The sequence below is a fragment of the Acartia tonsa genome, chromosome 4, assembly GCF_053477335.1.
Source record: "Acartia tonsa isolate MP-2025a chromosome 4, ASM5347733v1, whole genome shotgun sequence".
In the NCBI taxonomy this organism is placed as follows: domain Eukaryota; kingdom Metazoa; phylum Arthropoda; class Copepoda; order Calanoida; family Acartiidae; genus Acartia; species Acartia tonsa.
In genome coordinates, this window is record NC_137263.1 from 9,666,365 (window position 1) to 9,692,083 (window position 25,719).

Consider the following 25,719-nt stretch of genomic DNA (forward strand, 5'->3'; position numbering starts at 1 on the left):
ACTAAAAAATTAAGTATACTAACAATCTCCATGAGTATTCAAATAAAAATCATAAAATTAATACCAGTTTTGTTTTAATTTTAATATCTGCGAAAAGCTATCTATTACAATGCGATTAATAACTATTAAAAGATCAATTCAAATCGTCCCCAAAGAGTGAGGATTAATCTGTATAAATTGTTATAAAGATGATTGATAAATGAAACAAACTTCCAACTACACTATTATTCAAGAATATTTGAATATTTTGATAATATCGACACAAGCCTGATAACATATGTGTAGCAAATGTATCAATGAACGAGAAATGCATTTTTTCAACAGAATTTTAAGTCACACTTGAAATCATTTTTTTTAAAATCGGGGTTGGACAATTCAGAATTTTATTGTATTCATAATATTTTAATACTGAACCTTTTTGTTTTTCTTTTCTCTCGATTTTGTAAATTTATTTCAAGTATGGATTCGAAAACGATTAATGCCTTTTAATTAGAACTAGTTCTTATTCCTACTTAAAAATCATATATTGTATCGTTTACTACGATTAATTAATTAATCTAAGGGACTTGAGCCCCTTAATTTTAAAAAAATAAAGAATGAGCTTACAGTCTGTCAATCCGTCCGTCTATTTCCGGAGCCTTTTCCTGCAGGGCTCCCCTGTACTGAATATAACCTAACCTATCAATACTTAAAGTAAAAAAAAAAAAAACACGAGTAACTACCCAATAATTTTAAATTGATGCGTTGATGGAAACCACTAATAAATAATTTGTTTAATACCCTATTAATCCTTATTTATTAAAACTAGTGCGCTACGTATGGACATATAATTGTCCTTGTATGCAAATGCATAGAAGAGAAATTGAATTGTGTGGGAATCATATAAAATACATATTATAGTACATATATATACATACATGTGTATTTACTTGTTGCTTAATGACACATAAACCTAATAGCTTCATTACAAGTCACGTATCACAATTCCTTCCCTTCACTAATTTGGTCCCTAACTAGACCCATGTTAAACTTTGGAGGTTTTATTATATCAACATAAGAATATGTTGACGGCAGCCGATTACTGGTTTAAGGTAAGTAATAGAATTACAGATATATTTAGGTGCTTTAACTCAAATGTAATTCTTTACCACCAAACCATCCCACCCCATTTCCTTTAAAAGCCATAGATTTTTAGGTGTGTGCCGAGGGGGTTGGGGTAGGGTTCTACTCTGACGGTGTACTATCCCTGAGGGGTTCTTTTAACCTTTACTTAACCTAACCTAACATAAGTATCAAATGTGGTCCAGTTATAATATGAGTGAAAGCGCCCAGATTGATCTTTCTTAAAATATTGCCAATTTTTTTACATTTGTAGTCGACTTTTTGAAAGGCAATTTGATCTTTTATTGAAAATGTTAATATTTTTCTCCCTTACAACTTCAATATATAACATTAAGTCGACATAAACCCATGAAATTGAAGGTCAACCCAATGCTTCTTGGCTTAACAGGGATGAGATGGTATCTTTGTTATATTTGTGCCCCCACTGAAAATAATATTCCAGTGTTGTATTCCATACTTGTACAAATCTTTCATCAAACTATTATGTATATTCTGTATAACCCAGGCATCTAAAGGGATAAAACAATGGCAGAAAAATTGATGTACATCCCCAGTTATGTTACACAAAATTAATCCTGCTGTAGATTAAAAATTGTGGTTGAAACGTTTGAACAATAAACTTGATAAATCAACCATTCAAATTCACAAAATTCCCCAAAGTTGTTAGCAAACCAATACGACTTATAAAACTTTGGGGACAGCCCATCGTCCCTCTCTCTGGTATAACTATACTCATACTATATAACTACAGTGAAGAGTATGAAAATATGTAAGTACACTTAAGCAGTGTATTGTGAAAATACAATTGTTTTGTGCCTACTATGGTTTTTTCATTATACCGCTTCATTTCAATTAAAATATAAAAATTAATTCTGCCTAAATGTCTTAATAGCTAAATGGGAAATGTAAAATATCCGCTTAAGTATGTACTAGACAACTAAAATTCCCCACTAAAGGCAAAGTATTGTGTATACTTTATTATTTTCTAACTGCAATTATTTTATTCACGTACAAATTTTCAGATTCCCACGTCTCTACTCATGATGGGAGTAGGAAAGGATTTGCTATGAGTTATCAGTGTCAACTTACTACATGGAATTTATTTTCCAGTATGGCTTAGAAACTAATTAATATCTGCTGGATTAAAACCGGTTCTCCGGCCATACTGAAATATTATGTAGAGCATCGTATTACAGATAATTTGTCATGAATATTAGAATAAAAATCATAAAATTAATACCAGTTTTGTTATCCTGAGCCTTCGGCCCCTCGGGGTTAATAAAACTGGTTTTAATCTTATAATATTTCATTTAATGTCCGCGGAAAGCTGTTTATAATACGATTCCATTTATATCTATTCAAAGGTCATGAATAACATTATAACCATTATTCAGCTTTTGTATTTTAATAAATATGAATTTTTAAAAAATAAATCAAGTATATTTTAGAAAACTTTAGAAAAAATACCAAGATAGTCTAATGCAGATTAAATTCCTTATTAATTAACAATATAATCAAACCATAAAAATGCACGTAATTTGCCAAAATACGGCATTAGAGGTAAAAGCCATAAAATGACCCTCCCCCCTCCCCACCAACTGTAATACCATGGGAAGTTTTTTATATGTGCATAAAAAAGTGCATACCAATATAAAGTCTGGTTTATTTCTTCATTTCAAAATTCTTTAGTGTCTGTCATTTTTTTTTAAATTATAGAAAAATTTGATGCTTTAAATTTTAAATGCTTTATTTCTCAATAATTTATTAGTGTCTTGACCTGCTCTAAATGAATCATATCATCCTTGTTTTATGAATATGGTAACAAGAATGACTTTGTCCCAACATTTATAGAAATGAGTAAAAAAAAGGACAACCTATACAATCCTATAATATAAAGAAGTAAGTTTTTTTTTGGCTGAAGCTTAAGATCTCGGAAAATACTGTTCCAAAGTGGTTGTAATTTTCAGGGAAGCTTTATATATATATATCTTGGGATGGTTTTAAGCCATTTTTTCTAAACTGTTTTGCCCTCTCCTGGAGGCCAGGTGCAAATCAACTAGTGATTATGTGTATAGTACATAAAGTAATTTGTGGAGTAGCGCAGCTAACATACAATCAGCACAACTAACCTTATATGTTGAACAAGTTGATGGTTGCTTGAGAATGACTTGAGACATTGCTGGCATTGGTGTGGCTTCACTTCTGGCCGCCCCAGTCCTTCCCGGCCAAGCTGCATGGCTGTCTTCGTCATCAAGTACTAAAAATAAAAGACAAATCAGTTTCAAAGAAATTTATCTAAATTAGATTTAATAGAATTTTCCGTAAGTTACTTCAACATTGCTTTAAAATACTTTTTATTAGTTAGTTATCGCAGTTTTCGGCGGATATCAAAATGTAAAATTATAAGTTTAAAACCAGTTTTGTTAGACCTGAGATGCCAAAGACATGGGCTATCAAAACTGGTTATAATATTATGATTAGAACTAGTTTTAATCCAGCGGATATTAATCGGTTTCGAAAAAAATCTTGAAACAAACAAGCTTCTTTGAAAGCAAGGTATAAACACACCCTGTCAGTTATCAGTTTAAAAGACAAACATACTAAATGATTATTTAAATTGATACAAAAATTTAGGTTTTCTTTCAAAATAATCCATTTGTTTTGATTTTAAAATAAATCTTTTACTTGATACTTTAATCTGCTTTATTTGTGCTTTTACTCATTTCTAGATTAAAACAATACAAGTGCTTTTAACCAAACTACGAATAAACAGTGGGAAATTTGTGGAATTATAAAGATAAATATAAGAAATATCAAATGCTAATTTTTTTGCTTGACATTATTGAATAAGAATCTTTATTTACAAATTTTCAAATCTCGATATCTAAAATATCTTTTAAAAGTCCATTTTTTTATTATTTCCCACTTCTGCCCTTTTTTAGAAACTTAAAACCTTTTTTTGTGATGCTTTGTTCTATTCATTTGAGAAAAGATTTAATTTTCAGCATGAACATATGTATATATGTTTATGTTTTTAATGTTAAGCCCGCAGTAGTAAGCAGTGCACGTATGAAAAAGGGGCAGACAATGCTTAAGTGAAAATTCATCCACCTGCAACCTTCATTTTTATCCCCCCCTCCCCAACTTCACCCAAAAAATCCCCATTAACACTTTTTTACCCACCACTGCACCATGCTACAAAAAACAGTCTAAAATAAACATTTCATTTTGAAAGTTTCAATGTAGCTAATAAGTAAATTATTATAAACTAGCGGCTGCGCCTCTAGCATCTCGTTTTCCTCTGTCCGAAGGCAGAAAAATAGCCCGAAAGTATCACTGACTCATATTAAATAAAATGGCTTAAAACCATTTCATGAACTACATCTTCCTGAATATAGAAAACTCAATTAGTTCAGTGGTTTGTAAGATCTAAATGGACAAACCAAAAATCCTTATTTCTTCATATAGTAGAATGAAAATTTGTTTTAAAAGTTGCATTTTTTATGAAAAATACTCCTCAGCTTCTAAAAATTTCTATTTTAACAAAAATGAGAAGATCATAATAAGATTTAGTTTAATAATACTTCATGGACACAGTAATAGTGTCTGACTGATTATGACGTAACAAAAAAAAATTAGCCAATGAGAGGCCGTTATTGACCAATGGTAAAATTTATAGTGGCCTCTCATTGGCTAATTTTTTTTTGTTACGTCATAATCAGTCAGACACTATTACTGTGTTCATACTTCATGTCTATTCTATATCAAAATAATTGTGGCTTTAAGATCATTAAACCCTTGACTATTGCATATGGCGTGCACGCACACACACACACACACACACACACTTTTTTGCATCCACTGATACTATACTAGCCTTTTGGGAACCCTTTATTGTACATATACAACATACTTCCCTTCTTTCAACCATAAAAAAATTTCACTTGCTTGTATAATTTGGTTTGGGAGTTTTATTATTTTGTGTCAATTTTTAAGTATTAAATTTTTAAAATAAATAGCTATCTGATTACTTTTTTAGTAGCGAAGCTACTCTATAATTTGAAATGTCCGTCTGTCCGTCTGTCCGTATGTCCGTATGTCCGTCTGTCCGTATGTCCGTCTGTCCGTCTGTCCGTCTTAGTTTGGGGGAAACGTGATTTTCTCGGCTCCTATAAAAGATAAAAGGCTGAAATTTTTTGACAACATTCCCATTATCAAGGAGCACAATTAACTATAAAACATCAATGGCGATAGGACCGCTTTTTAGCAGGTTTTAGGCTATTTTTGTATTTTTCACATTTTTCTCCATATCTTTGGTGTTTATGGTCCGATTTCCAAAGTTTTTTCAGTTATAGAATCAAAATTAAATTTCCTGTCGTTTCAAGAAAACAACTATGACGGTCAGACTGTCTTTAAGCAGGTTTTAGGCTATTTTTGTATTTTTCACATTTTTATCCATACCTTTGGTGTTTAAGGCCCAATTTCCAAAGTTTTTCAGTTATAGATATCAAAATTAAATTTTCTTTCGTTTCAAGAACACATCAATGGCGGTCAGACTGCCTTTTTGCAGGTTTTTGGCTATTTTTTTATATTTTTCACATTTTTCTTCATATCTTTATTGTTTATGGTCCGTTTTTTTTTTAATTTTTGTAGTTAAAAATATCAAAATTAAATTTCCCGTTGTTCTGAGCATGCAGTATGTAATTTACTTTGACCGTCAGTCTGTTAGTCATAGTACTGAAATATAAATAAATATTAAGAAATTAAAAACAAATGTTGATAAGGTTTCGTGATTTTTTCCTAATATACATGCTTTTGTCAACTAATTCTAAATTCTTATTTAATTGTTTATGCTTCGCTACTTATGGATGTTGTCATCCTTGTTTAGTAGTAAATTAATTAATTTTTAGCTGTAGTAAAACGTTGCGAATTGTGAGGAACACTGTTTTTTTTATTAGTCTAGTAAAAATGAGAAAAGGGAGAGGTGTGAAGCTAGAGGGGTAAATCTCAGACAGTATTTGCATCTTTAAGTATGAAGCGTCTATACCTGTTCTAGACTAAGCCATAATCTTTATATTACTACTTGACACACACACATACACACACACACTCGCGCGCACACACATACAATCACGAAAACGCTGCATTTAATCTAGTTGTTCATATCTTTCGCCCAACTAAAATTATTATTGTTTTTTGAAGTACCAATTATGATAATGGTAAAGTTTTTTTTGTTAATGATCAAAGAAAATTGTTTTTGTTTGTTTTATAGCTACTCTATAACTGTGTTTTCCCGGCAATCTACCGTCTACCCGTTAACAACCTTTGAAAAAATAAGAGCTATGATTATTTAGTTATTTTTTTAAAGCTAAACTGTTGATAATTATATTATTCTATTTTTTTCCTGCGCTTTTTATAGTTGCTGTTATACCTAAAATTTTTAGTTAAAGGTTTTACAAAAAAAAATATTAAAAAGTTTCTTATTCTTAAATAAAAACTCAAATAATTCAAGTTTATTAAAGGTAAATGTAATTTTGTTCAGTTACTTTTAGTAAAATTTTTTTATGCATTTCTGTCAATCCAAGACAGACTTTGAAAGAGTAATTACATATTACAACAAAAATTTTACTCAAAAAATTCTTAAAGTTCAATTAGAGCTTATTCCGTTTTTAATTAAATAACAAATATCTTTTCAATATTTTAGTCATAAGTCGAGTTTAAATGTTTGTAAAATTTAGTTAATATTAAAATAATTTTTATATTTTTTTTACTAATTTAAGGGAACACTGTGTAAAAATGAGATTAAAAAACTGCATAAAGTTGAATCACCTGGTCTTGATTACATGTTTTTAAATTTCAAAACTTAAACTAGACCATTTTAAGTTGGATTAGATCATAATTGAACAAAATTGCTTTAAGAGCATAAAGAGGGAGCGAAGAAGGAGAAAAGTGTAAATAAAAAGAAATACATATATCAATTGATAATTTTAAAATCATATGTTAACGACATTTTACAGATTTAAGGGGGAAAAATTAAAGAGATGGCCTTTTAAAGTTAAAGACTTGAAGAATTTCATCAATTTTCTACTTATTTAATTTTGATCAACTTACAAGAATTTATGACAAATAGGAAATTTTATAACAAGTTTGCATACAACTATTTTATCAACATGTTTCACCCCCCTTCCCTGCTTGCCCTTCGTCCATTCTTCTGCGAAAATATTTTCATACATCCCGCCCAATTTGTTTGTATGGAATTTGCTAAAACTGTGTAATTAAAATAGTTCTACAAATTCAAGACATTATATTCTCTTTACTAAGCTCACTGTTATCCTAACTTCACAAAAATGAAGACATATTAGAATAAATAATGAAATATAAATAAAAGCGAAACACTGTCTAATCGTATACAAACCTTCCTAGTCAATAATTGAATTATATGACGTGGATCAAGTAGGCCAGCCTCGTCAAGAAACGGCGGAGTTCCACCGAGGCCACGAAACGGCGAGGGCAACAACGGCGGCGGAAGAAGCAAGTCATCGGCAGCTGGCGACATTCCTTTGTCGTGATGGAATGACTGGCTCGAATCCGGTCGTTCTACCACTTCTTGCTTTGGCACTTTGGGCAGGGCTAACGGCGGATGAAAATACGACGGTGTCGGCGGGAAAAGAGCCATAATGTCCGGCGTTGATTTATCATTGCTTGCATCATGGTCTTTCTCAATGGGCTCAACCAAGCTATCCTCTTCTTCAATACTCTCTCTACGAGCATGTTTGGGAGCTGATCTGTCGGCGTTGGAACCATCGTTACAACTAGCACTGTCCTCTTTACCTTCACCTGACTTTCTTGTTGCTTCCGTGGCTTCATTATTATCCTTATTTGCCTGTCTATCCTCCCTAAGTTGTTGATGTAGACTAGCATGATCTTTTCTTGAGGCTGGATCAAAAAAGTTGTGGTTTTTAGAATGAAATGCCCACGGATGGTATCTTTCATGATGGTATGGAATATCATGTGCACTATTGTTGGGGTGTCCAGGGGAGGAACTACTCACCTCAGGCTTCTCATGAGCTTTCTAATTTCAAATAAATAATAGAAATGTTTAGATTTGTTTCATAAATTCTATAATAATTTTGATAATAAATGTTAATTGTTGGCTTTTATAGTTAAAACACACATAATCACAGACAATTTAGTTGTAGTAGAATCATTTATTTTTTTTCTACTGAAATGATAATGACCAGTCTTAATAGGTAATTGCGGGCAGTTAAAGAACATTAAACGACAATCCGGTTAGATTTACACGAGGTAGTTAATGCCTCTAATTTGTGGTAATTACAGATTAGTTGATGAGAAGTTGTGGCGGACCAACAACAACACAACAACAAACCATTCTAGGCAACCAATGGTATTTTATACCGCAAAACTTTTTTTTCCACAATTAGGGTAGCTTTAGCTTGTTTTTATCTTATTTTAAATGAGTAGAATATCTTTACACCGAATATTAGTTTGTATATTTATCATATAAAGAAACCAAAACATCAAACTTTTAGATTTTAGTTCAGAATTGATAAGAAGCAAGAAGCAAATAATTTTTCGGGTAAAAAGACCGACAAGTCGTTTCTACTTCTATTTCTAGATTGCACTAAGCATTTTAATTCAAGGGGAGGGGCAGTTTTAGGCGTTTGGGGATGGGGTTAATTGCCTCAAATTCGCACGCCCATGTAGCTTATCTTAATCCCATACATCCTATTAGGATAATTTAGTTTAAAAATATACAAAGAAAATGTCTTTTTACACAAAATATAGGAATTTCATTTTAAACTATTTAAACCAAAGTTAACGAAGACTTAAAGAGTAAAAAAAATTTAAAAAATATCTCAGTTTTGACTTTTAAGTAATTCCAGAGAAACAAATGTGCATTTAAATATATTTTCATAAAAAATCCGGAGGTCACTTACAAAATACTTAATCTTTTTCACCAAAAAAAAGCATCTAAACGTTTAAAAGAAAAATGAGCGAACTTGATATAGTTGATTTAAAAAACGTGAATTTTCATAATAATTAAATAATCTAAAGTAAATCCCACACCTTTTTTTTATCTACTATATACAAGAGGTATCTCATTTTATTTAAAATTTGATATATTTACATACAGTTTTGTTTTCCTATCCGCGGACAACTGTCTGAGTCTAAATTACTATACTAATTTATATTACCCTCATTTAAAATTAGAAATGTAATTAAAAAATTGACCATAATTTTTTTGTACAAAAAAGGACATTTGATATGGAAAGTTAAGACAGGCCAAGTATTTGCATTTCAGCGCAATCATTCTACACTTTACAACATACACAAAAATGTACAATAGACAGGTACAAAATGCATACTTTTTCAAGGCTTAAAAAACACTTTAGCACCTATAATATAAAAATCTATTATAAAATTTACACTCTATTGTCAAAGAAGATATTGAACATTTTTTATGCCAAGAATTCAATATTTTTAAATTGACTTACTCACACTTAATTAGTTTTGTTGAAGTCGAAATCCAAAATACGTTTTTTTTATTTGCATAAGATAGTTTAGAATGTATTCATGTCTTTTTTTACCAGGACCTGTATAAAAAATATCTTTCTGTCTTTTATAAACATAGTTTGTATTATAAATATTAGAATCATTAATAAGAAAAATAAAATTAAATTTTGCACCGCTAGTATAACACAGAAAAACTAAAAATGAATCATATTGAACAGGGCTAACATACATAGAAAGAATTGCAGCAAAGCAATGCAATACAAGAAAAAAGTTGCAGAGGCAGAAGAAAAAGGGTATAAATGTAAATATTGGGACTTTCTTTTACAGAATTTTACCTTAGTACCTGATATAGTGTCATTGTACAATAGCTACTCTGTAACTTACTTTTAGCTAAGGCGAAACATCAAGATTTAATCAAACTTAAGGAAATATTGAGCTTAGAATGGTATAATAATATCAATCTGAATTTTGTATATATAACAATGGGGACAAAATCCATATTTAGCCTAGCACCAAAAAAATCTTGGAATGATGAATTGGCAAAGCGAATTATAGAGCAGATGCTCAGCGGGTTTATGGAAACCTTTACAAGTATGTAAAAATCAGACGTCTATCTAAAATTGATTTTTATAGTTTCGAGTAGCTTTGCTATTAAAAAGAACAATAATATGAATTTTCAACAATCATGTTGTTATATTTTACAATCCGTCAATAATTAATTTAAATAAAGGATAAAATAGCAAACTATTATTATAGAGTTGCTTCTTAAAACATAAAAATTAAAATTTTCTTTCTGTTTGCAAGTATAGTTATTTCTCGCATCGTACTATAAACGGCTTTCCGCGGATATAGAATGTACAATTATGAGATTAAAACTAGTTTTTTTAGCCCCGTGGTGCCGCAGGCACCGGCTAAAAAAACTGGTTTTAATCTTGTGATTGTACATTTCTATATTCGTAGAAAACTGGATATAATACGATGCTAGACATAGTTTTTTTCGTATGGATGAGAACCGGTTCCTGTCCACCGGATTCGAATGAATACGAGTAACCCTCATTCCCTACTTTTGTTTATCCATAAATTTTATTTGTCCAGGTCAAGATCAAGATTCTAAAAGCTTCATGCAAAATCTAATAAAACATTCTTTTTCAAATTCTTCTCTAAAATTTCTTTTATTTTCTCTGTGTGTTTGTGTGTATGTGTACTTGAATGTGAATGTGTGTGAGTGTGAGTGTGTGTATGTTTGTGTGTGTGTGTGTGTGTGTGTGTGTGTGTGTGTGTACTTGAATGTGAATATGTGTGAGTGTGTGTATGTTTGTGTGTGTGTGTGTGTGTGTGTGTGTGTGAGTGTGTGTGTGTGTGTGTGTGTGTGTGTGTGTGTGTGTGTGTGTGTACTTGAATGTATATATGTGTATGTGTGTGTGAATGTATGAAAAGTGAGGGTAAGTAAAAAGAAAGAGGGAAACAATTAAAGAATTTCAAAGCTCGAGTTAAAATTTTAATTAATTTTTCTCTTTATACACGAAAAAGGTTAGCCACGGAGCTGAATATACAAAGTAAAAATTTCTTATAATACATTTCTTTCTCATTTCTTGATGAGAAATTTGCTAACTTTCATGGAAAAAAAGTAAAACCCACTTCACTTTGATAATGAATATATACTATTTCTAAGAATTTAATATTAGAAAGGTAAGGGAGAAGAAATTTTATGTTGTATAAAATAAAAGAAAAGTAATTTCTATTTCATTCTAATATTATTTTTAGTGGTGTTACTTCTATACAATTAGTCTATTTTGAACGTTCTACCGTCTGTACGTCACTTATAACGCATTTGTAAGGTCCTAGTTGACTTTGTGATTATTGATTGTTATTATTATTATATGTATTTAACCATGCTAAAATTGAATAAATGTTACACCACCAAAAAATTAAAAATAAATTTCCCTAAAATTAGCCTAGGGTATATGTTAAGAATGGAGAACTCAATCGGTTCAGTAATTATCAAAATCCTAAGCTTAAGACAAAAAACCTTACTACTTTAAATATATATGTCGTCAAATACTAAACGATAGAATCTTGCATTAAAATAATATTCAAAGATTCTTTTTATCTATTTTATTTCATACAAACAGACTATTTCAAACATTTATAATTTATCTTTATAAATACATATATTTATATTAAGACTTTTCAACCACACATAAACCGCCATTTAAAACTCGCCCGGACAAAATTTAATCTTTCTTGGAGACATTCATTGCCAATAAACATCCAAAATATTTTTAATTATTGATAAATTTAATGTAGATAAATAATTCTAGTGACAATTTTGCAAATTAAATCTTGCTATAAATAACCCACACCCTACTAAATTCAGGAATAATGAATCTGGTAAAAAACTTTTTCCCTTCATATCTACTTTTTGATTTTTACTAATTTCTTAATGCATAAAATTTCAACGCGTCCAAAAAATCCGGGAAATAGTAGATATTACGCCAAAGTTAACATACGCCCTTTTTTCCTCTCACTATTCACCTTCACATATAAATATTAGATAGGGGAAATGTGGGAAGATTAGTTCATATTCACCTATCGTATATCCCTGATTAATAAAAAATAAGGAGAACAAAGTAAAGTATAACTGCCAAAACAAACCAACATTGCCAAATGGACTAATTTACTCAAACATAGATTACAGTCACAAAAAAATCTTTCTTTATCTAGATGCAAAAAAAAGTTTAAGATTACTTTTTAACATTCAAATACTTTTCTTTTTTGTAGTTAAAAATCTCTGATTGTTTTATCAATAATTAAGTCAATAAAAAAATAATCTTAAAATCTTTTGGCGTGTAATGCAAAGAATTTTTCTTCTTTTATGATAATATTAAGCCACCTCTTTTAAAAATAAAATATTTCATAGATGAAAGGAAGGTGGCTGAAGTTTAGGAACTCTGATTATTAAAAAAAATAAATATTGTCTAAATCATAAAAAGAAATTTAAAGCTTATAAATTTTAATTTTATTCTTTCATTGGCCTTTACCTGCATTTTTATATACAAAAACATTTAAATTTAAGATAAAACCAAAAAAATTAATTCTAGACTATCAGTTTGTAACCAAAATACATTTTGTATAAAATAGTGTAATGTGTATAATTGGGTGGAAATTATAGTTGTATTAATTAAAGTAATAATTTTATATATTTGCGCACAAGTACTGTATACCAGATGTCATTTATGCATTGGAAATTAGGGAAGGACGATTAAGTCCAATAGTTGCATAACAGTACAGACAAATAAGTCAAAATATTATATTCAGTTTTAGTATATAAAAAGCAACAGCAATATTTGTGTAAAAAGTTAAAAATCAGCATGTTTTGAAAGTATGTACTGACATTTTGGTAACGTTTATAGAGTTGCTATGCTTTCTAAATCGTACCTAACTGTTAAAGGAATCATCATGAGAAATTTACAATCGATAGGATAATTCGAACATGTCTCAATTAACAAAAACAGCTAACTGTTACGGAGGAACGGACCGACCCTAATTAAAGAAAAGCTTCGCTTTTAAAAAGTAATTACACAATTAAAGTCTTCTTCAGGACAAATGAAGAAGACGGTTTAGAACTGGTTTTATTCATATGGAAAATATGGATTCTGGTGCTAAAAATAAAAAAAAGCTATTATGGAGTTTACCTTTATTATTTTATTGTATTATTTTCATATAAGTTAAGTTATTTCATTTTCCACTGAAGAATTTTGAATATTACCGTGGAAAACAATTGGTAAATAATATTGCATTTAATGGCTATTTTTTTTGCCTGTACCAAGTGTTATGCAAATAAAATTGATTGTGGAAATTTGCAATACATTTTTTTAGGCGCGTAACTCATGTATAAATTTCTCATTCCGTCAGTCAGCTATTTTTCTAATTTCTTTACTTTAATTACTTAAAAAATCTTAGTTTGTCTTAATTGTTTTAATTTGAGTTGTGACTTACCCCTGATTGTCTTAATTCATATACTTACAATGGATGTATGAATCCTTGTTCTCTAAATATTTCTTAATATGTCAACAAATCATTCATTTAATAAAAAAAATCATACTTTTGTATTATAAATTTATTAAGGGACTCTATCAATTATCCAAAACCAACAGAATCATTAAAGCCTATAAACTAAAATTTGAAAGATTTAGGCGAACCAAAAGAAGTATCTCATTGTGTATCATTAATGAATTAATAAACATATGTACTTGTATAAAAATGAATATGGTTTCGATCGAAGGTTTGTTTATGCTAAAACAAAATTTAGCCTATCGCATTTTTACATCCCAAGGTATTAAATGATGGAGCGATAGCGCATCATTTAATAGCATATAACCATTTAAAATAAAACATAATAAGCGGCATTATTAGTAAGCCAAGCGCATTAACTTACATACATGTCAGCCAATTTAAGATTTAACTTTATGAAAACTAAGATTTTCCTAGTGCAATAATACACTGATCTAAAGAGACAATGGCCGTTAAATTGACATACATCCCCAATAAGGACTTACAAAATAACCCCCCTCTTTAGATTAGATTAAATTCAGTAGATGAAACGTTTGAATACTTAATTAACCAACCAATCAATATCCAATATCCAAAAAGTTCTTTAGCCAACGAAAAAGAAAACGTTATTATAAAACTTTGGGGACTAGTGTTATAAACAGCCCATTGTCCCCTCTCTCTCTGACAATAATATCATTAGGTTTAATATTGTGAAATTAATTTATTATTAAGGTTGTCAGTTAGGGCGCCTTTGATTTCTAACCTCTGAAGACAAAGACCTAATTGATGTGAAAGAGAACAGATTAAATTTTGGGTTCCCATTCAACAAATTTTTTTTCATATTATTTTCAAGTTACATCATGAGTTTAGAGCATTAAAATGAATGGTATTCATTAACCACAAAGCGATCATACAATAGATATTTTACTTTAGATTCCTATCCAAAGAAAATAATAACCTATGAAAAGGGAATATTTTACCTTTTTTATATCTGATTTTATAAGATGCAAAATACGATGTAGGTTTGACTTACAGAAAAAAATTAGGGCTAAAAAGCTTTTCAAGCTACCACATTTTAGCTCGTGCTTGTCTCCCCCCCCCCAAAAAAAAAAAATTATTATTAAGTTTAGTATATTAAAATTTCATATTTTAGCTCTCTAGAAGATGGCCTGTTTTTTTTTAGTTTTACCCTCCCCTTTCCCCACATTTTACTATAGTAAAACATTTTTTTATGCCCAATGGTTGAGTATTTGAAGGAAATAATTGGATCTTATTCCATGCGTAACGACCACATTATTTAATTTGTACACCTTAAGAATTTGTATTAGAACTTTAGAAGATATGCAAATATTGATTTTTTTCCTTTTTAACAAATATCTCAAGTTGGGATAATTTTTAAAAAAAGTATGTTATATAAGAATAGAAAAATTTTAGCTTATAATATGAACATTTTTTAACAATTTAACTTTCCAAACTTGGAAAGACAGACAAAAAGAAATCTGCTCTAAACGGAGGACATGATAAAGGGGGGATAGATGGAGGTCTAAGAAAGGGGGACTAATTTGTTGCAGCATGGGCTAATAGGATTTAACCAAGCCTAATTCAAGTGTCCAACTGAGCAAGGAAAAGCAAAGAAGAAACTAGAAAAAATGCTTCAAATCTGCTTAAAATATAAAAGTAAAGAAATGCCTAGGCCTAGATTTTGCAGAATGATAGTTAGTGCATATATGTGCATACAGCATATGTAGATGTGTATATAGAGTACTATGTGCATATGTCCGGCCAATCCCCCCCCCCTTCCCCCACTCACTATACACCCAAATAAGTAGCCCCTTTGTACTGACAGATCCTCTCCCCGCCTCCCCTAAGAATGAGGTGGCCGCCCTCCTATGCAACACTTTATGCAGCAGAATATATGCAAACAATGACAACCGGTTAAACGGATTAGATTTCATAAGGCAGGCCACAGCAGCGTAATCAGGAGAGGTTTATAATCACATTCGCCTAATTTTCGCCTCTTCCATTTAGTTTAATTTTGTAATTCCTAATATATTTCTCGGTTTCAAAAATATATTTCTATATTTCATCAAATTATATTTTTTTGAGTCTTTTAATATGCATTAAGCATGTACTTTAAATATAAAAATAACATATTACACATTATCACATGATGTCAATAAGCTCATTTTTTTCCTATTCGCTTACACAAATCAATCAATCAAGCAAAAGTAATAAAACTTTTGTTTAAATTAAGTTTTATATTATACCATTTCGAATCCACGCATCAGAATAGAGTTCTACTATAAAATGAATTAAATAACTAAATAGATTATAAATAAAACATGTAAAAAAAACTACACATAAATCACTCTTCCATGTTTGCTTTATAAAAAAATGCTTGCAAACAAAGATTAAAATTAGAAAATGGCCATCTCTTTTTTTCAAGTGAAATATTACTTTTTAAGGGTACGTCAAGATTATAGCTGATAAAATCCTTTACATACAGCTGCAGCTTACACATTGTTTTTTTTTCTCATAATTATTGCATGTACAATAATTTAAACACATTAAAAATAAATACCAAGCAAATTCAAAGATTATAAAACTTACTTTCCTGAAAATCTAAATTCTCTAATACTTATAGATAAACTTTTTTTTGATACCACTGAAATCAGTTTTCCTGTAACAAATCCTTTTTGTTCCTTGATAAATTCTAACCTGTAGTTCTGTCATTAATTTCTCCGCCATCTTTGGATCAGACGAACTGGAAGTTGGAATATGATGTCCAGCAGCCGCCACTGCCGCCTGATTCGGCCAGCCAGTGTGGCGGGAGGCGCCCCAAAAGGCTGCTGCCGGATTTGTTCCCATATCCATCATGTTGGCCCCCTGAACTTGCATCATTGTGGCAGCAAAATAGTTTTCCTGGTCCAGATTATTCTTTCCAGGTATGACTGGCCAACCGCTTGCAAATTCTTGAAAATATCTCAAAGATTTTATCCGGAAAACAAACTAATTGGCTTGAAATTTTTCTACACGCACCCGAATGTTTTGACTATTTGTCAGTCCATTATTTTTCCGGCTTTAATTTCTGTTTTGTTTTGAATATGTATGTTCTTTAATAACTTGACTTGTGTAGCAAATCTTCAATTTTCCAGATTGGCAAATTTGCAAAATTGGAGCAATTTGTTTTCTCTAGGCCAGAACTAGATACAAATAGAAGAACTATCTTTCTATTCAGAGAAGAAGGTTTCTTAATTTTCAGGTTTGCAGTTTAAAAACACTTTTATCTGAGTTTCTCATTTATCTTCAAGTCTCTCTATTTAATTATTTCTCTTTTAATAGCCTGGCTCAGCACTTCCACAAATAATATTACATTTTTTACAAAAGTAAATGATTCAATTTATTGGCTGCAATCAATTCATTTGAGTTAAATTGTGCATGTATCTGTGTATGAGTGTGTATGTGTATGTATGTATGTATGTAGGTATACCACCAGAATATAACAAAACAGAAAACAAAATTCTTTCTCTCTCAACTTCTTTCTGATAAAGAGTACGGCCAGAAATAAGGACGTGCGGTGAAAAGTGTCATCTTGAAATAGGGAATTATAAGAAGATGCCGGAGGAGTCCAGAGGTCCTCCCCTCCATCTGTCCAGCCCTCCAGCAGTACCTCCGTTGTCTTATTTACCTTACGATGGTTATGTCCAGAAGGAAGTAAAAAGGGAGGGGGAGTAACATTCATAATTTTTTTCTTCTGATTGTGGGGAAGTCAGGAAAGGGAACCTTGTTCCCCCCAAGTTATTGTTCTGTGTCGTATTCCCAGTTTGCTTGACTCCTTATCCTTTCCATAACAACGGAAGACCTTAGCCTGCGCATGGTAGTTTATCCAGACAATTTTTCTGCAGTATCGGAGACGTTCCTTTCTCTTGCTCCGTTGGGGGTGCTGGGGCTTCTCTTCAACAATTTTGTGTCTCCCTCCACTTTTCTTCTTTTTAAGTGCACCACACTTTCCTTAAAAAATTGCCTTCCCTTTTGTGTCCAGTTTAAATGGACACAAACCAATTGTTCTTTTCTACCATCTCCTCCATATTTGTTACCCCACATGATCACTGTAGAGAAGGGAATGGTACAGAATAGAACCATGTAATAATATACATACACAATTATCATTACTTTACTTTTTGCACATTTTTTATGACTTTTTAGTACACCATACAAAGCCATTTACAGCCTGTTTTAAAGCACTATATGAATGAACTTTGGTAGGCTATTTTTTTGGCAGATTTTTAATGTAATGATGTCTGTATGAAGACAAGTAGTAAACTGTGCACCCAACACATTTTAATCAAGTATATTTTAACTTAAATATGCTTTAATTCAACGCAGTATTTTGCTCGTTAAAATTTGGTTTTATGTCCTAGACTCAATAGAATTAGGGTTGAAAAAGAAAGAACTTTACGTGCTTTGGTTTATTAATTACATGACCTATAATACTTTTTTTTCTCTCGGTCTACTTTTGTCTCTCCTCCCCTCCCCTCCCCTCCCCCACCCCACTCTCTCTCTCTCTCTCTCTCTCTCTCTCTCTCTCTCTCTCTCTCTCTCTCTCCTTCTGATTTTAGCGTTAAAAGCGCTTGTTCGACTTTTTAAATACAAAAAAATTAAGATTAAACGAAATATATGATATAAGTAGGATTTATTTTGGTTTTAACAAGAGGTTGCAATATAAATTACTTAATAGTTTAATTGTATTTAAAATTTCTTATTTCGTCAAACCGTTTTTATATTCCCTATTTAAAATATAGGTAATTTAGGCGAATGTATTTAGGACAGTGAGAGGAATATGTCAACTGAAGAAAAAATATCATTTATTTCACTATTTGTTTCATCAAGCATTAGCGGCTTTGCCCCTAGCATCTAGGGGCTCTGCATTAACAGCGTTAGGAAAAGGCAGGCAAATAGACTAAAACCATCCTAAGACTTAAATCTTAAATATTCTAAAACCATACCGGGACCAATATGAAGCTTCCCTTGGAGAACTCGATCGTTTGAGTAGTTATCAAATATTCAGCTACAGACAAAAGAACCTTACTACTTAATATAATTTTTTTATAGTAATCATCTTAAATGGGCAGACAAGTTTGGGGCTTATAAGTTTTCTTCTAGGTACCATATCCCTGTCCTAAAAATGTAATTTTGGCTTCTTGGTAATTATTTGTGCTAAATTCTAAACCCATTTTTTTGTTCAATTTTTTTGGCATTAGTAATTTACATTACATTTGTGGTGCCATTTTAATTCACAATGGCTTCGATTAAAAACAGTTTTGATATTTAAATTAACAAATTTACTCCACAATTCGAAATATTGGTCAGTCTGTCATTATGTCATATACGTTATAGAGAAAACGAGAATATCTCGATAATAGTACACATAATCTACCCCCACCATCCAAATACGTTTTTGTTTATATAAACTGTAGATAAAAGTTTTGCTACGCTTTTATTTTTGCCTTCAGTGTAAATTATTGTACCATTGTGAGTTTTATCAAACCTTTATTTTGTCTGATTTCACAAAAGGTTACAATTTAGTTCAAATTTGCATAAACCCCCCCCTTCTGCTTCCTTTGACCCCCTCCCCTCCTCTCTTGAGGTAAGCAGTGTCCATTCAGCACATGTTTCCGCAAAAATCTATTTGATAAGAAATTTGCAAAACCCTAACAATTATGAAAATAACTTGATAGTGCAAATAAACTTAGCTAAATATTTTTTTTGAGAACGAATAAAGAAATAAGAATTATGGTTCATAGCTAAGTCGAAAATCCATTTAATAACCTAAGCCATATTTTTAAGAAAACCATCGTATTTATTTTTTTTCGTTATCCCATTCTATTACACTTACACTACATTTAATATATGTGTAATAATATTTTCATAAAATTAGAAACCAAAAATACTCTTTTGTAGGTAAATGAACTGTATTAAACAATAAAAGAATAAAAGATCTAAAAATATAATATTCGTTTCTGTTTAATAATCTTACTGAAGTATTGAGTATTTAATTGCTTTTGAGGGATTGGTTTCGTGATTTTTTTATGTGACAGAACAAAGAAAATCTCATATGTTTTATGAAAAGCGAAGCTTTTTTTATATTCAGGGTCAGTTCGTCCGTAATTAAGATTGATCTGTTAGAATTGTTCTATAGATTTTTAAAGTGGCATGATGTTTCATGAAACAGGTAGGTAGAATTTAGGAAGCCTATCGACTCAATAATCATATCAATAAAGTCTGCATGCCTTTGTAAACAGTATGATTGACATTTTATTAAAATTTGTAATTATCCTATTTACTTCATACTTATTTCTAAGATGCTCAGACATAACGATATAAGAAAAGTATTATTATAAACAAGTCTTAAAATGTAATTATCATGTTTAATTTATTTATGATTTGTCTAATAAGAAGAATAAATCATTTAAAACACAACACACGTTTAGACTTCTAAATAATGTTGAATATTAAATGTTTTGTTACTCTATATTTATTGATGTTAGTTTGTCTTTGAATGTTAGAGATTTGCTCTTATGGATGTTGAAATCCTTGTTTTATTAAGCAATACCCTCTTTCATACTTGTAATCAAATTATTAACAAGAATAAAAGTTCAAGAAACAAGATTTAGTCAATGTTTGTAAGATTGATTAAACGCAAGGCAATTTTTCTTAATCGTCTCAGTATTCGTCATTAAAAACTGTGATATCCAAATAGTTGAAAGTATGATGATTCAGGCAATGATTAGGTATAATAACAAAAGCAACTCATCGATGACGGTCATTCTGATATAATTTGTTAAATAGGGTACGACGTTAGATAACTATAATCATTCAGTAGCTTTTGTTATAATACCTAACTATTACGGGAATCATCAATGATATATCTAAGATTCCTAATTAAACCATATGCACTATCCGTTACGGATATGTCAGACGTATAAATGTAGATAAGCTTTGCAGCTCAGAACTGCATAATTAAACAATTTTTATATTATTTTTTTCTCCGGTTATTATATAATCTGCTCTCATTAACTCGAGGTGTGTAAAGTATGCTCATTTTTTTGGAGTTTTTTTTTAAAGTAGTGATGCAACTCTACAATTTTCTGACATGGTTGGTCCGTCTGTCCGTGACGAACACACACACACACTAACTATACCTTATTTGAAAAGAAACAATATGAAACTGATTCCTAGTGGGAAAAGGAAATGCTATAATTTTTTGTCCGTGTCTTAATTGCTTACATGCCTGTTTTTATCCTTTTTATCCTGTTTTTATTCCTTTTCATCCTTGATAAACCTTTATTGATTCGACTTTGTAAGGATAAAATAAAATATGATTATTAAACAAATAAATTAAAATACCTAAGCTTATTATGAAAATTATCCTTATTTCTTAATGGAACAAAACCTTATTGTAGAGAAACTTTGTTTTAAAAAGTTATATGCTATTAACAATAATTTTGCTGTTTTCCCCATAACAACCCCCTCCCTTCCTTTACAGACTTTCTTTTATTTAAAAATCATCTTCTAGACATTTAAAAAGTATTGATCATTATAATATTGATTTTTTTAAAACAAAACAGAAAAAAAATCGTCCAATGAGAGGTTATCCGCGCACAGGATGTAGAAAAATGGCAAAACTTATTGATCTTTTTGGTTTGAAGCATTATTAACGCAAATACATTCGACATGCATTTATAATATGAAGCAATGAAGCTTTAATTCTTTTGTTGATATCATAACAGCACAAACAATTAACATGGGATAAAGGGTAGGGAATGGTTAGTACATTCATGAAGGGAGGGGATATTGGGCTGTTTATTACACTAGCCCCCAAAGTTTTATTTCTTATTCGTTGGCTTAACAACTTTTGGACTTTTATTAAATTTTGATTTTTTTTTCATTAGTTGAGGGTCCAGACGTTTTAACAAATTATTGTAATCTATAGAAGGGGTAATTTGTGTATCATCATAGGGGATGTACATCAATTTATAGGCCATTGTCTTATCCCTTTAGATCCCTGGGTACACCAAAAGTTGGGATATTTCTTTTTATCTGCGTAAAATATATTGAAATTTTATGGCAGGTACAGAGTATACAATACATACAGATTGTCAGGGATCTAAAGGGATAAGAAAATGACTAAGAAATTTATGTACATCCCTTATGATGATACACAAAATTCCCACCCCTCTGTAGAATAAAATAAGTGATTGAAATTATTGAACACTTAACTTAATCAACCAATCAAAATTCCCCAAAGTTGTTAAGCAGAATAAGAAAACGTTATCATAAAACTTTGGGGACAAGTGGAATAAACAGCCCATTGTCTACTCTCTCTCTCTCTCTGGTATATTGAATACAATGTTTATTCATCATGTATAAAAAAGGGTTTATTCATTCACTTTTCGTCTTTTGTTGTGCCTAAAAAAAACTTTCCATTGCCATGTTTGTTCCCTTTTCTACGTGCATTAAAAATCCCCCCTTTTTTCTTTTTTATAAAATATTTATTTTCTTTCCCTTTTTATAGCTTACCCTTTGGACATTTTTAAACCTTCCTTTCCTCTAATAACACAAGTGTAACCAAATTTCCCCCTCTTTTATTTTTTTTTGTTAAAAAGTTCTATTATTAAAATTTGTATAAAAACACTCATTGTTTATCCTATTTAGAAAGGTCATATGTTTAAATTTAAATACAAAATTATTATTGTACATTTTTAGAAGAATACCTAGCTTTTCTATATTTAAGTTTTGTCCGTATATTCTATTATTCTATGCAGGATAGCTTTAAGCTGCAAATTAGGCTTATAATCGATTTAAAACTAACCATCAAGATTCATTTTACAATAGCAATTCTATCAGTATTTTTAGAAGTTGTAACTATTTATTCAATGCCTTTAAAAAAAATACAAAAAGACTTGTATTTCAATATTTGAAAAATACCTTCTATCCTTAATAATAATTTTTACTCATTTCATAACTTTTTTGATCTAAAACACTAAATCTAAAAGACTTCAGAAATAAATTTACTTTAAATGTATGTGTGATTTAGTTATTTTGAAGAAAAAAATTAAAGTCAGCTTGTTGAAAAATCCACCAAAAATGTCAGTTAATGTCCGCTAAAAGTTTTTCCCTGTCCCCCTTTCTTTCTACCCCCCCCCCCCCCCCCTCTTCCCCAGAAGAAGTAAGATTAATATAAAAAGTCCTCCTCCCATTGGTCGCCACACCACACCCAAACAAAAATCAATATTTTCTGTCTTGGCTTCTGGGGGTTCTAATGTGTGTATGTGTGTGTGTGTGTGTGTTTGTTTGTATTTTTCTGTCTACTTTATTCATAAAATATTTTACACTATTGCTTCAAAACCGATTAATATCCGCTGGATTAGAACCTGTTCTTAGCAATACTGAAAAATCATGTATTGTATTATATTGTTGACAATTTTCTACGAATAGTAAAATAAAAAAATCATAGTATTAATACCTGTTTTGTTAGCCCGTGTCTTCGGCACCTCGAGGCTATCAATACTGAATTAATATTTTGATTTTATTTTACTATCCGCAGAAAATTGTCTATAATACGATGCGATAAAAAATAATTAATTTTAACTGCTAAAGAAAAAATAACCTTACTTTAGAAAAAAAATATGGAGGTCAACCACAATAAAGATTTCAATAAAAAATATCTATTTTAATAGATATAAAGTTAAATTTTCCTAACATATTTCTAAAAACATTACAACTTAAATTTAATACTCAAGGCTAGATAGAAAGATAATTGATGATTAATGACATAACTTATTGAGAAATATTTTATCTTTTTTAAAGATCTAATTGTCGCGCTAACACAAAAGGGTTTTGATGTGATTAATTTGATTAAAGTTCTGTCCTAAGATATATTATCGTGGATAAAAGGCTTTTCCCACCCACCAAAACATATTAGCCAAAGAAAATAAATTACACAAAATTATAATTAGAAATTACAGAAATTGCTTTTTACATGTGCTTTAGTTTAATCTTTTAAAGTTTTCCTATTCTTTTTGAATGTTTTTAAAGCATTTTGATTCCTTATATTCTACTAAATCAATGTAATCTAAATTATATAAAATAAGAATACTAAGACCTTTTTTATTTAGATTATTTATTAAAACATTTATTAGACAATATAAAACATTAAAAGATTCTTGAAATCCTTTAAATTAATACTTGAATTAAGTTTTATTTTTAAAGAAAAATATTTGTCAATTCTCTGATCTCATATGTATGTGTCTCCTGCCTCTTTCATCACATACACACACTCACACACACACATGCTCAAAACTACACGCAAACACACGCACACACTCATTCTCAAACTTTTCTTGGCACAAATGGAAAGAGTGTGGAAGAATTCTTATTGGACAAGAAATTCTTTTTCTCTTCTTCTATTGGTGGAATATTTTCTTTGTTGACAGAAAATGTTTGTTGTTGCTGGCGTATTTTGTATTTATAATTTTGTGGGGCATTATGTAGAATAGCTGGTAGCATAAAAGTCTTCTGTAAGTGTGGGTATACTTGTTATATTGCTGGTAGCATAATAGTCTTCTGTAGGTGTGGTATTAGTTATATAGCTGGTAGCATACTAGTCTTCTGTAGGTGTGGGTATACTAGTTATATAGCTGGTAGCATACTAGTCTTCTGTAGGTGTGGGTATACTAGTTATATAGCTGGTAGCATACAGGTCTTCTGTAGGTGTGGGTATACTAGTTATATTGTTGGTAGCATACAGGTCTTCTGTAGGTGTGGGTATATTAGTTATATAGCTGGTAGCATAAAAGTCTTTTGTAGGTGTTGGTAAAGTAGTTATATAGCTCGTACCATAATAGTCTTCTGAAGGTGTGGGTATACTAATTATATAGCTGGTAGCATAATAGTCTTCTGTAGGTGTGGGTATACTAGTTGTGTAGCTGGTAGCATACTAGTCTTCTGTAGGTGTGGGTATACTAGTTATATAGCTGGTAGCATACTAGTCTTCTGTAGGTGTGGGTATACTAGTTGTATAGCTAGTAGCATACTAGTCTTCTGTAGGTGTGGGTATACTAGTTATATAGCTGGTAGCATACTAGTCTTCTGTAGGTTTGGGTATACTAGTTATATAGCTGGTAGCATACTAGTCTTCTGTAGGTGTGGGTATACTAGTTATATAGCTGGTAGCATACTAGTCTTCTGTAGGTGTGGGTATACTAGTTATATAGCTGGTAACATAGTCTTCTGTAGGTGTGGGTATACTAGTTATATAGCTGGTAGCATACTAGTCTTCTGTAGGTGTGGGTATACTAGTTATATAGCTGGTAGCATACTAGTCTTCTGTAGGTGTGGGTATACTAGTTATATAGCTGGTAGCATACTAGTCTTCTGTAGGTGTGGGTATACTAGTTATATAGCTGGTAGCATACAGGTCTTCTGTAGGTGTGGGTATACTAGTTATATTGTTGGTAGCATACAGGTCTTCTGTAGGTGTGGGTATGTTAGTTATATAGCTGGTAGCATAAAAGTCTTTTGTAGGTGTGGGTAAAGTAGTTATATAGCTCGTACCATAATAGTCTTCTGTAGGTGTGGGTATACTAATTAAATAGCTGGTAGCATAATAGTCTTCTGTAGGTGTGGGTATACTAGTTGTGTAGCTGGTAGCATACTAGTCTTCTGTAGGTGTGGGTATACTAGTTATATAGCTGGTAGCATACTAGTCTTCTGTAGGTGTGGGTATACTAGTTATATAGCTAGTAGCATACTAGTCTTCTGTAGGTGTGGGTATACTAGTTATATAGCTGGTAGCATACTAGTTTTCTGTAGGTGTGGGTATACCAGTTATATAGCTGGTAACATAGTCTTCTGTAGGTGTGGGTATACTAGTTATATAGCTGTTAGCATACTAGTCTTCTGTAGGTGTGGGTATACTAGTTATATAGCTGGTAGCATACTAAACTT

The 25,719-nt window shown here is 30.8% G+C and overlaps 1 protein-coding gene across 2 annotated transcripts in view; it reads right to left on the reverse strand.

Annotated features, from left to right (window-relative positions):
- The window catches only part of dati (zinc finger protein datilografo), an 81,043-nt gene that overhangs the window by 14,736 nt on the left and 40,588 nt on the right, over positions 1 to 25,719 (reverse strand). For both annotated transcript variants that reach the window (XM_080156256.1, XM_080156255.1), the window contains exons 2-3: positions 7,538 to 8,194; positions 3,252 to 3,379 (exon numbers count right to left, since the gene is read on the reverse strand). In XM_080156256.1, coding sequence (XP_080012382.1) covers positions 3,252 to 3,379; positions 7,538 to 8,194 — 785 coding nt within the window. The remainder of the gene's footprint in view (positions 1 to 3,251; positions 3,380 to 7,537; positions 8,195 to 25,719) is intronic.